The sequence below is a fragment of the Acanthisitta chloris genome, unplaced genomic scaffold, assembly GCF_000695815.1.
Source record: "Acanthisitta chloris isolate BGI_N310 unplaced genomic scaffold, ASM69581v1 scaffold6856, whole genome shotgun sequence".
Taxonomy (NCBI): Eukaryota; Metazoa; Chordata; class Aves; order Passeriformes; family Acanthisittidae; genus Acanthisitta; species Acanthisitta chloris.
The window spans coordinates 51086-63029 of record NW_008678697.1 but is presented as its reverse complement, the minus strand read 5'-3'; the positions used below and the strand labels follow the sequence as shown (position 1 = coordinate 63029).

At 40.2% G+C, this 11944-nt stretch overlaps 1 protein-coding gene across 1 annotated transcript in view; it reads left to right on the top strand.

The window, feature by feature from the left end:
* The first annotated feature begins 1522 nt into the window (after positions 1 to 1522).
* MAP3K8 (mitogen-activated protein kinase kinase kinase 8) overlaps positions 1523 to 11944 on the top strand; it is a 16468-nt gene continuing 6046 nt past the window's right edge. Inside the window, exons 1-5 of the mRNA XM_009077007.1 lie at positions 1523 to 1557; positions 2501 to 2861; positions 5947 to 6111; positions 7476 to 7737; positions 10309 to 10415. Of these exons, the coding sequence (XP_009075255.1) occupies positions 1523 to 1557; positions 2501 to 2861; positions 5947 to 6111; positions 7476 to 7737; positions 10309 to 10415 (930 nt within the window). The remainder of the gene's footprint in view (positions 1558 to 2500; positions 2862 to 5946; positions 6112 to 7475; positions 7738 to 10308; positions 10416 to 11944) is intronic.

The window sequence follows — 11944 nt, the reverse complement described above, 5'->3', positions numbered from 1 at the left end:
GAGGAACAGAGCAGAACTGGCATTGACAGAAAGCTGCCTTTGGTCTAATCTGTGCAGGTGCCTTCTGCATGCAGATGGTATGAGAGAGTAAATTAGTTTAATTGTGATACATCGTTGTTTTTATCCACAAAAGACCAGAGCATCCAGAGGCTCATGTTTTTCTTCAGAAAGTCCCTCAGGACTGGTTTGTAACTTTACCTGACTTTATATATGCAGTCTCTCAGTTCCTCTTATGACTGGATTGTTTCTTTTCTTTCCACCCCCACTAATTCAGCACCCAAAAAAAAAAAAAAAAAGGCAATGAAGTCTTGCTGTAAGGAAAGGGAAAAATCTCCTTTATAGTAAAGAGTAACCACTTTCAGGCTTTGTTAACAGCCTATAGCTTGGTCATGGAGCAGCAAGATGGTGTGATAGGTTAGAAAACACTCATAGCATCTTTTATTTCTTGTGTAAGTTGGAAAACCTGACCTCTTTGAGCACCCTGGATACAAAGCCTGGGTGCTCCCCAAGTGAGTAGTGCTAGTGACCACAAGGCTTCCAACCTGGCAGCTCTAATGCTATGGGTGCAGGTTGACTCGAGGCTGGGTGAACTGGTGCAGTGCTGGTGCAAGTCACTGTGTCTGTCATGGGGGGATGCAGGGGGCACAGTGCTGCTCTGCCCCCATCACCTCCAGGGTTTGGGTTTGAGTTTGAAAAGGAACAGGCACTCCCCTTGCCTTTTCCAATGCTGCATCTGCTGTCCTGTCCTACCTTTTAAACTCTCAGCACGTGGGCTGAGTTCTTTGCCAAGCCAGACACGTCATTTTACTTGGTTTTCTTCACATTGGAGCTGACGTAAATACTCTAACCCATGAGAAATATGTGCCACAAAGCTTCCACGTCCTTGTGGCAAGGGTAAGAAAGATAGTGATCGTAACCAGAAACTGTACCTGGGTAAACGGCATTGCTTCGTGGCCTCAGGGTCTGCTGCTTGTCCTTGAGATAAGGTTGTGTTTGCTGCTTTTCTTTTTTAGGGTCTTTTTGTCTGGTTATTATCTTTTGCCCAAAATAGATGATTGCAGTGGATTATGAAAACGGGAAATGAGAGCTCTCTAAAGAAGCCGTGCTCTACTCAGCTCTGCTAGAGGAAAAGGAGATCCTTCTCTCTTTGCTATAAGCAAGCATGAAGCAGAGAGAATAAAACTCGGGACCTAACCATGGAAAAACTACTTTTTACTACTACTTGGAAATCTGGATGATCATGCAGTAGCTTGACTCTTTTTTGAGCTGTCATTTTTTTCTGCAGAAAAATCCCCTCTTATCTCAGCCTTGTGATTACTAGTTTTTCTTTCCGTGAAGCCTGTGAAGCAAATGGTCTATATGAGTACAAACCAGTCCTTCTGCTTGAGCTGGTCTGCAATGGCTTTATTTGTTTTGCTTTTTTTAATAGACTGCCACAGAACACAGTGAAATTATCGTCAGTGGTAAATACGGGTTCAAAAAAAAACGTGACGACTTCAGGGATTATATTGAGACGTTTTTAATGGTTTTGAGTGATGTAACCAGGTTAAATACAAGGTAAGTGCTCTAGACATTTATGTGTTTAAAACTATTTGTGTCAGTATTTTAATGATTGACTGTGCATATGTTTTTAACTTGAATAAGTAACTCTGACTTAAAGTAGAAATCTGGGATAGGAAAGGACTTTTTGGGGTGTTGAACCCAGTTTTCTGTAAATCCACTTGGGCAAAATCGTTCTAATAGTAGCTTTAAAAGTTATTGTTAGGACTAGAGGGGACAGGACAACCTGCTGGAAACTGCTTCTAAAGCTCATTCCTTTTATAACTCAGTTTCTGACCTTCTTCTGAAACTGGTGAAAATTTCAGTTTGAGTCTGTTTCTGATCACTTACTTGCCAAAGGAAAAAAAAAAGGGGGGGGATTGTGTATCTCAGGTGGTGACTTACTTGTGCTTTGTACAATGTTACTAACTTATTACTCATGAAATGACCTTACTCTGTGACCTTCCCTTCTTTCTGGATACATCACATAAATTGCCAATAAAATCCTGGAGATGAACTAATTGAGCATGTTTATATCTCTCTTTGTCTTTCCTTTCAAAAAAATTAATTCCTTCATTTATATTGAGGGTTCTCCTTCATTTTTGCATATCCATCACAGCAATTAATTCCTTCATTTATATTGAGGGTGCTCCTTCATTTTTGCATATCCATCACATTGGTGTATACTGACTGTGCCAGTTCCTCTAATAAATTCCAAGAATGAATGACAGGGGGAGGTTCACTAATAACTTCTGAATAAATTTCACTAGCAAAGACTTTTTCTCCATTCTGTCTTTGCCAAGGCTACTAATTATGATTTTCTTCCTAATACAAATTATTAATTCTAAATCTAACTGTATAATGGTGAGCTGTTGATCACCCTGATTGCTTCTTTTCACTCTTACTTTGCTAAAACAAATTGAGGTGAAAAGTGTTTTCAGGTTTGTTTCTTTTTTTTCAGGAGTGATTTTGCAAAGTGGACAGTAATGGAGTATATGAGCACGGGTAGTGATAGCAAAGAGGAGATTGACTTGTTGCTAACTGATCTAAATATGTCTGAGGTGATAGACATCATGGAAAACCTTTATCCAGGTGAAGACATTGCGGTCTATGAAAACAGCTTAATTACAATGTGTGAAGAGGCGAATCAAAATGATGAACGTGCGGAATCTTTACTGTTTTGTGAAAGGGAAGTTTCTTTTATGTCCTCCGTCAAATATGGGACTGTGGAAGACCTGCTTGCTTTTGCAAATCAGGTGTCTAACACTGCAAAACAATTTAAGGGATGCAGACAACAAGAATCTGGAATCCTCTTGAATATGGTATGTCTATTTTCTTTTTACATGACAATTAGTAGAGCTTAGGAATTGGAAGTTTTTAATGAATCTAAATAAAGATCACCCCCCATCCCAGGAGCAGCAGTCAGGCTGTGGTTTCCTCTGCAATCCTGGGGCTGGAGGGGATCTCCATCAAGCTTAGCCACTGCACTGTAAGGCAGCTATGGAGTAAAGTGTGTTGTTCAGAAGGATCCACTCTTGGTATCCCTGGAGATTAGGAAACATTTTCCAATATTGAATATAAACTTGAGACGAGCAGTAAAAAAGAGTAAAATCTGCAACTCATTGTGCCCATTCAGTACTTAAATGGGGCATATAAAATTCACGACTTGTATGAAAAAGGGGTAGAGTGACTTTTTGCAAGGGCATGTAGTGATAGGACAAGGAGGAATGCTTTCAAACTAAAAGAGGAGAGATTTAGATTAGATGTTAGGGAGAAATTCTTGAATCTGAGCGTAGTAAGGCACGGGAACAGACTGTACAGAGAAGTTGTGGATATCCTATCCCTGGAAGTGTTCAAGGCCAGGTTGGATGGAGCCTTGAGCAACCTATCTAGTGGGTGGCATCCCTGCCCATGACTGGGGGGGCTGGAACTAGATGATATTTAAGGCCTCTTCCAACCCAAGTCTTTCTATGATTCTATGATTGTTACAGGTTTGGGAAACAGTAAGGGTCTTTCAGGGCCTTGTGTTCATGCAGCAAAAAGAGTTCATTATGCAGACTCCCAAAAATAAAGATCTGGGATCTATTGATAAAGTTACTCAATTTGCTCTATCTGCACAAAATGTTAAAAGTAGTAATTTAAGGATAAAAAAAGCACATAGTATCAAGTGTGATTTTAGGAATTACAATATTATGTAATATTTCACACAGCTAAATTCAAGTATAGATGTGTTGTTTTGACATATGTTCATTTTTTTCCCTAAAATTGTGTTCCACAAGCACCTCTGAATATTAGTGTCATTTGACTTCTGTTTAAGATAGTTGCTCTAGAAACAGTCAGTTATGAAATGGAAGTTTATTCATATATATTTGTGCTGCTGCTATATTGTCTTGAGATGTTCTACATCGATCATCTTAAATATCTTGCATGTAATATGTTTTATATGTGAACATTGGTTGCTTGAGGCTTACTGGTTACTCAGGTGTGAAGTAGCACAGGGTATTGCTTTATTCTGATTTGGAGGGAGTATTGCAAAACAATCACTTTTCAACTCTGTAACATTGAAATGACACTAATATTGTTTCCTATACTTAGGGTAGATACTGTTCTACATACTCCTAGTTGTTGTTTTGCTTGCATATTGTTTCTACAGAGGCAGACAATTGCTATGAACCAAGTACTATTAGGTGCATGTGATCCCATTAAGCAACTGAGGATTGGAGGCAGGGCATCACCTGTGCATGAGCTTCAGCAGGGGCATCTACCTCGTAAATATTTACAGTGCTTTAGTTAGGAGCAGGAGTGTTTCAGGTTGCTTGATGCTCCTCACTGGCTGCACTGTGGCTCACATCACAAAGGATCTTGAGGTACAGGAGATGGATTTCTTTTAGTTGAAACTAAACTGAAAGATGCATTGTAGCCACAGAAAAGCACTCACAGGATCAGGCTAGGAACTAGTCCTGAAAGCCTCCAGAAAACGTGAATAGTGTGTCTGGTGGCTGTTTTCTTGCTCTGCAAATCCACTCCACTCAGCCCCTGCTCCTTTCCAGGCTAAAGTGTAATCCATGGGGATTAGTTAGTCTCAGTCCCTTGAAATGCAGAACTAGGCAAGCAAGATATATATGGATTGCTAGACATGTACAGATTGCTTTACCTTGTTTCTAATAAGTAGAGGGGAGGCTCATTCTCCATATCCTAAACAAAATACTTTTTATTAAAAGATACTCCCTCCCACCAAAGGTTAAGAATTTATCCTCTCCAAATTTAGGAACCTGAATGAATTAATTTATTTCATGTAGATACTAGTCACAAATGACAATTTTAGCTGTCAAGAAGATACTTTCCTAATTGAAAAACATGAAGGTAGGTCAAGCAGGAAAGATTGTGTGTTATATCTTATAAAGAAATCTAAACCAAATAGTCTTCCTAATATGCTGTTACCTTAAAAAGAGTAGCTGAAGAGCTGAGTATGTGAGGCCATGTGACAGACTATCCTTGATCTACTTTTACATCTCTTCAAGAACCTTGATAGCATTAAACAGGTTAACGATATTCCATACACTGACAATATTATGTCTCTGAATTAATTAAAAGCATATTCACAGGAAACATTGATTCTTTAGCTGAGAGAATATTGTAGAACTGAAGAAATAACATCAGACCTCAAGCAGTACTCACACTGTGACCATAGTTAGGTGTTTGATTTCTCTGTCACATGCAGAGGGAGGAAGCTGTTTCAGAGAAAGATTTAGAGCAAGATACTGACTTAGATGCCCTGGATTGCTTCCTGGAGAAACCTTCCTTGCCTAGTTGATGATAGAGAAGAACCAAAGCTCCTAACATTACCCACCTAAAGCAGACAATGTGACTCTTGCTCTTATATTTTAGTTATAGTATAAAGGAGATTCTTTGACCTTTTACTCAGCAGCAGAAACTCTGATACAAGATGGGAAATTAAAATGTGCTCCCCTAGCAGTACATGTGATATTAGGAAATGCTGAAACTCTTGCTCACATTGTATAAGATAACCTGTGAGTAACAGGTATGTGGCATAACAAGTTAACAGATTACAGGAAGGACAAACATGTGCAGGTAGGTCTAATAACAAGAGGGGGGTAATTTCATTAACCCAGCCGCTGTTGTTGTTGTTTCAAGACAATTAATTGCAACTTACACTTTGTAAGTTAGTCACCAGAGAGAAACGTGGATGCCTGGGCCATGAATGAATGCCACACCTCACATGCTGTTCCCATTTGATGTTTCTAAATAAAGACTGCTGAGCAGATCACGTGCATCATGCACATATATAAGTGATATATTTTTTTCCCCCACTACATGTATCTAATTAATTAGGTTTGAAGTGGTTTTAACTTCACTCTGATTTTTTAAAATTATTTATCTCCACAGATCACACCCAAGAATGGGCGCTATCAAATCGACTCGGATGTCCTCCTGTTTCCATGGAAGCTGACTTACAGGAACATTGGCTCTGATTTTATTCCTCGGGGAGCTTTTGGGAAGGTGTACTTAGCCCAAGATAGAGAAACCAAGAAAAGAATGGCATGCAAACTGGTATGTTAGTTCAGTAGTTTTATCTCTGAGCAAATAGTGTATGACATAGTACACACAGTATATTTTCAAATATGTCTGTATCAAATCCCACTGTTGGGTGATGATCATCTTGGTTTTGTTGGCCTATACAAGGTAGGAAAAATGTGCATTCTTAACTGTTAACTTGTTTTAATTTTTTGGCTCTGAGACTGCAAAAGTTTCTGTGTTCTGAAAGTATGTGTAATTGGCACATGGACTGTGGTGCAGGAGTAGATTTTCTACTTGTCCTGCTGTACTCACCATGGTAAAACATCAACAGACTTGAGTTTTCTTTATTCCAGTGCCATTAAAGTGCTTGAGAGCTCAGTATGGGCAACTGTAATTGTGTTTTGGGCACTGACTGAGTTAAGGTTGTGAGATGTCTCAAGAAAACTGCTAGGCACTGCCCTACTTTTATGCAAGCCAATATTTTCTTTCAGCTTTGCCTTTTAACATACTATTCTGAATTGAGCAGTAAGTATTCAGGGCTACTAGAAGCCCAGCTGGGACATTGCTCTGTATCCTCTGGCTCATGAATAAGTACCTGTATTACTTCTGTCTGTGAAAGTTGGGGAGGTAGCTGTATGTCCTTCCCTTGCAGTGTCCACACAGGGACAGCTCTAGTTTGCTGCTCCTGCAGAGTTCAAGCAGCCTAATGTTTCTGAAAATACAAACAAGTGTTTCTCATTGAGATAAAAATATCAACCTCTTATTTGGTTCACAGACATGAGTCTGAGGGAAGGGAGGATAAAAAGAGTGGTAGTAGCCTTTCCGTGTGTAAGCAAACACTGCCTTTATTGTCTTAGCAATCTGCTCTCAGGGCTTTTTCAAACAGGTTTCATTTCTTGTAAGCCATAAACCAGTGCTGATAAGGACTGACTTCAGGTCAGTAATAGTCCAGAGTCGGGTTAGTCTGCAGACTGTGCTGAGCACTGCAGGCACTGATCCACCTGTCAGGTGGGTGTATAGCTCTGGTAGAGCAGATGAGACTGCACAAAGCTAATGGAAAAAGCAGTGGGAATTTTTTATCTCCTTCACCAGGAAGTTTGCATAAAGCTTTTGCGTAACCACTGGATTTTGACGGGAATAACTCTTGCTACATTGCTTTTTCTGGAAGATTGCACTTTTTATTTGGGCATAATTCCAAAATCTCTCTCAACTTTTAACAGGATGTCTCTCAATTGCAAAGGAAGAACTACTCAGGATTGTAGTAAAGTTCCACACTTTCACAAGTGGATAGGAGTGCTTTGCTTCCCTCTTTCATATTAGGCTATAGGATAGCCAGTGTTAGTACTGATAACTTGGTTTTTGAGCTGATTTTCTTTGATTTTCTTTCAATATCCTAGGTCCCAGTGGAACAGTTCAAACCATCAGATGTTGAAATACAAGCATGTTTCCGTCATGAAAACATTGCTGAATTATATGGCGCTATTTTGTGGGATGAGACGATCCATCTCTTCATGGAAGCTGGAGAGGGAGGATCTGTCATGGAAAAGCTGGAGAGTTGTGGTCCTATGCGAGAGTTTGAAATCATTTGGGTGACAAAGCATATTCTGAAAGGACTTGACTTTCTGCACTCCAAGAGGATTATCCACCATGATATCAAACGTACGTCTGTGGGATTCCTTGGGGTGCTTTCTGGTCCAGGCTGAGCTGGGGCTCTGGTTGAGAGCCTAGAACTGAGCTGGGGCAAATAGCCTCGTGTCTCTGGGAGAGAGGGATGGATAAAGCTTAGAAGGGGCAATGTCAGGTTCTGGTGATAATTGTTATATACACTATTTGTTAATTCACTTCAGCAGAGAGGATGATTAGAAAGTTATAGATCCTTTGCTGTTCATAAGCAGCTCTGTTTAAATAAAACCCTAAAGAGTTAAATTATTAGCCTGAGTTAAGCAAGAAGTTGATGTCTTTCTATGCAAATTCCTCCTGGCTGTTTCCATGCTCAACTTCTACTTGCACCTTCTTTTAGGCTTTGTTGTTTCTCCATGGCTGTTCTCCTGAGTTTGAGACACTTTGGAACCAAATACAAAATTTGTGCTGGGGTTTTTTTCTTTCAATAATTACAACAAGTTTTAGTATATATTTGCTTTTAAAAAACTCTGGATATTAACACGTATAAATATTCAAAATGTATTGATATCTCTAAATTACATGCACTAATATTAAATTGTTTTAAAATTATATATATTTCTACTAATGGTTCTTCTAATGAAGATATATCTCTGCAAGTTAATTTAGCTAAACTTGACGGTTAAAGTAGAAATACTCAAAGCAAAGTGTTGCAGTAAATAGTTGACAGAAGATGAATTGGAATGAAGAGGAATTGCTAAATTTTTATCTCGGTTTTGCATTTGGGTTTTATTTTAATTAATATGGGTCAGTACTTTAGATGTAAGCCTTTGAGGTTCTGACAACTATAAAACTGCCTAGTTTTTCCCTTAATTGTGCTTTCTCACTTGTAGGAAGAGTCTTTCCTATGGGTTTATTGTAACTGGCAGTAACAGTGACATTAATTAAAAGATCTAAAAAACAAACCAGCCCAAACCCAACCCACTACATCTAGGTAGTGGATAGGAGAACCAGCCCATTGTGAATGTGGTAGATGTGTTTCACTTTTTCCAGCCTTTTCCTGTGTTGCTGGATGCAGGCAGGTGATGAGGCAGAGGTTGGTGGGGCTGATGGCTACCAAGGTGCCTGGGAGTGAGCCGTGGGCACACTCCTGCCTGCTGGGTGCCAGGGGCTGAGCTAGGTAGCTCAGGCCTGAAAATAGCAGCCATGCCCACTGCCTAGCAAACCTCGAGGGAGCTGAGCTCTGTGTTTTCCCTCACCAGATGGAATCAATAGAAAAGGCTGTTTCCTGAACATCTCTGATTTCTTCCTCACTTCATCTACTGCCATTTGGCTGCTACTGAGTCTGATCTGCTGATACAGAAGGAGATAGGCATTTTACTGAGAGACTGACCTGATCCAGGAAGGGGACAAGGATATTCTGGCTCTCAGGAGGTGTTCAGTGCTGCTAGTCATTTTAACCCTTGGTTGGAGAGCAGTTAAACCATGGGGCTGTTTGGTGGAGAGAACTTCATTCCAAAACTAGTTGCAGCTGGGGCTGGGTACAGTCCCAGGCAGGCAGCAGAGCTGGCTGCACTGTGGCAGTGTGGCCTGCTGCACTGTCCATTTTGTGGTGTTTAAAAAACATATCTTCAAAAGTATCCCTAAAATTGCAGATTTACTTGCATGGTTTTGTAGCACTGGTAAGGAGGTAGCTGTGTGAAGCATTGCTTCAGGAATTGGTACCACTGAAATCAAGCTTGAGTCTTCCCACTGGATCATCATGGTGGGCACTGTCAAGGTGGAAAATGACCCACAGGTTCCTCTGGGAGAACATGTGTTTCTGTTGTGTAACTTGGAGACTTCATTTCACCACAGCAAATAAGAATTTCTCAAGGCTCACATAGAGCCCTACCTTCATAAATATTCGATCAGAAATTCAGCTGCAAATACAGCCTCTGAGTACAAAGTTGTGCCTTAGGCAGAGTTTTATGAAGGAATGTGAATTAAGCTCCTAGATATTGCTGCAGTTCAGTGAGAGTTTGGAACACTGAGTCTTTTATTACTTTTGCAGCCATAGTCTGTCCTTCATTGTCATACTAAGCTGTTTTCACTGGCCAGTGCAGGAGACTGGTGTGGCTGCTCTGGAGGGGCCTCAGTTACACTGTATTTCTGTCTCCATTTGAATTGTTAGTGTAGAGAAACATCTTGGTGACCAACAGCTGTGCTGTTCATAGTCACAGCTTCACACTGTGCTCTCCACCTTGGAGACCATTAAATATCTTCAGAGCAAGGCTTACTGTGCTGAGGTGCCTACCAGTCTTCCACCCTCCTCCCTTACCCTCTGCCTTTTTCTCTTTCTTTTTTTTTTTTTTTTTTTTAATTTAAAGCTAGGGAAATGACCAAACATTGATTCTTCTTTTACATAAACCAGTCCTGTTTGATTTTTAAGATATGATTTAAAATTGGACCAGGTCACTACCAGACCCTTTTTGGCTAGAAGGACTATTGGCTGGTCGTGCTAATCAATGTCCATTTTCAGGCTAACATTTGAATGAAGCAGATTTGTTGTGAAATAAATGCCAGACATGCTAAAAACCTAACTGTTGTCTTTTTTTTTCCTTCTTTTAGCAAGCAACATTGTCTTTATGTCAACTAAGGCTGTTTTGGTGGATTTTGGCCTAAGTGTTCAAATGACTGAAGACATTTACTATCCCAAAGACCTTAGAGGAACAGAGGTAAGAAGCTGAAGGGATAAAAGCCCTTATGTTGTATTACTCCTATGGTTGTGATGCTTAAGCTCAAATTTGAAGCTGGAAGGTCAGAAGCATGTGTAAAAGAGTTGTTATAAAACTTACCAAAAAGTTACAAATGTTAGTATAATCTCAATTATATTTTTATTTCAACTTGTTGGAGAATCAAGTGTTACACTTTGAAAGCCATGTCACTTTCTCTGCAGTCCCATCGGTTAGGGACTGTTCACTGCAGTCAGATGTTACTCTTAAGGGAGGTTGTTTGCAGTGTATCAGCTGCTGGTCAGAGACACTTCAAACAGAATTTGTTCTTTGCTCTGCCAAAGATTTCTTTCTGAGATACCTGCTGTGGACTGGGCTGATCTGTTCCACACAGTACTTTTAACTCCACCTTCGAAACCACAGAAATTGCAGACATCTGGGTTTCATCCCTTAGCATTTCTAAGCTCTGTTCTATATGTAACCCTTTGGTTCTTTAGGGGTTATGTATGGCACAGTTGATGATTATCTGATGAATTTGCTTAGGCATTACGGACTACAGGTGGAGGTGGGGTCCTTTTAAGTGTACTCTTCGACTCTGAATGTGCACAGAGGTTCTGCATACCACTTAAGCTGCACTCATACCGAGTTGTTTCCAGGCCTGGAGCTTTAGCAAACAACCATTAGCTTGGATTGCTGCTGCAGATGTGGCTTTGTGTGCTCTCTGTTGCCGGAGGTGATTGTTTACAGGAAACGCTTCAGCTGAAATGTTGGCACTTAGCATTTTGATAAGTCTTTCACACATGTAAAGAGGAGGTACTTGTGTAATGGACAAAGAGCATTTTACTCCTTGGAAAGGTAGGGTAAACAAGATTTCACAGAAGATCAGGCTTGCTTGTTTATTTATTTATTTTCTTCAAGAGAATTGAGAAAACACTTGAAAATCTGTTTTCACTGTCTTTCTAGTCAGGAGAGTTAAGAGCTTAAATGCTTACTGAACTGGAAGCAGCATGCTTTCTGCCATTTAATGTATGTACTTTATGGTGTTTTTTTTACTTTGGTTTGGGGTTTTGTTTTTTATTTAAGGGAGTTTTGTGTGCCGTTAGTGAGAATAAGAAAAATGGTGGGAATGAGTTGGAAGCCCTGGTAGGGTATTTCCGAAGGATGGAGGTGTGTGTGAACAGGAAACTTCCAGGTTTGTGGAGCAGACTAGTGATGATCCACTCCTGAGTCTTGGAGGACAGGCCAAGTTCATGTTGGTAAGAACAAGTGAAAAGTGGAAAACACTTTAGTGTTTTTGCTTTACCTAGTAAAAACCACTTAGTTCTTCATTTAGTGGGAGGAAAATGATTCCTCACAGTTTAGCACCTGCACTCATGTCCTCAGAAAGCTGATAATCCCCACAACCCTGAAACATGGCCAGGTTTGGTGTTTGCTGTCTCAGGGGAGTAGTTGTTAGTCATAGAATCATAGCATTTTAGGGGTTGAAATGGTCCTTACAGATCATCTAGTCCCAACCCCCTGCCATGGGCAGG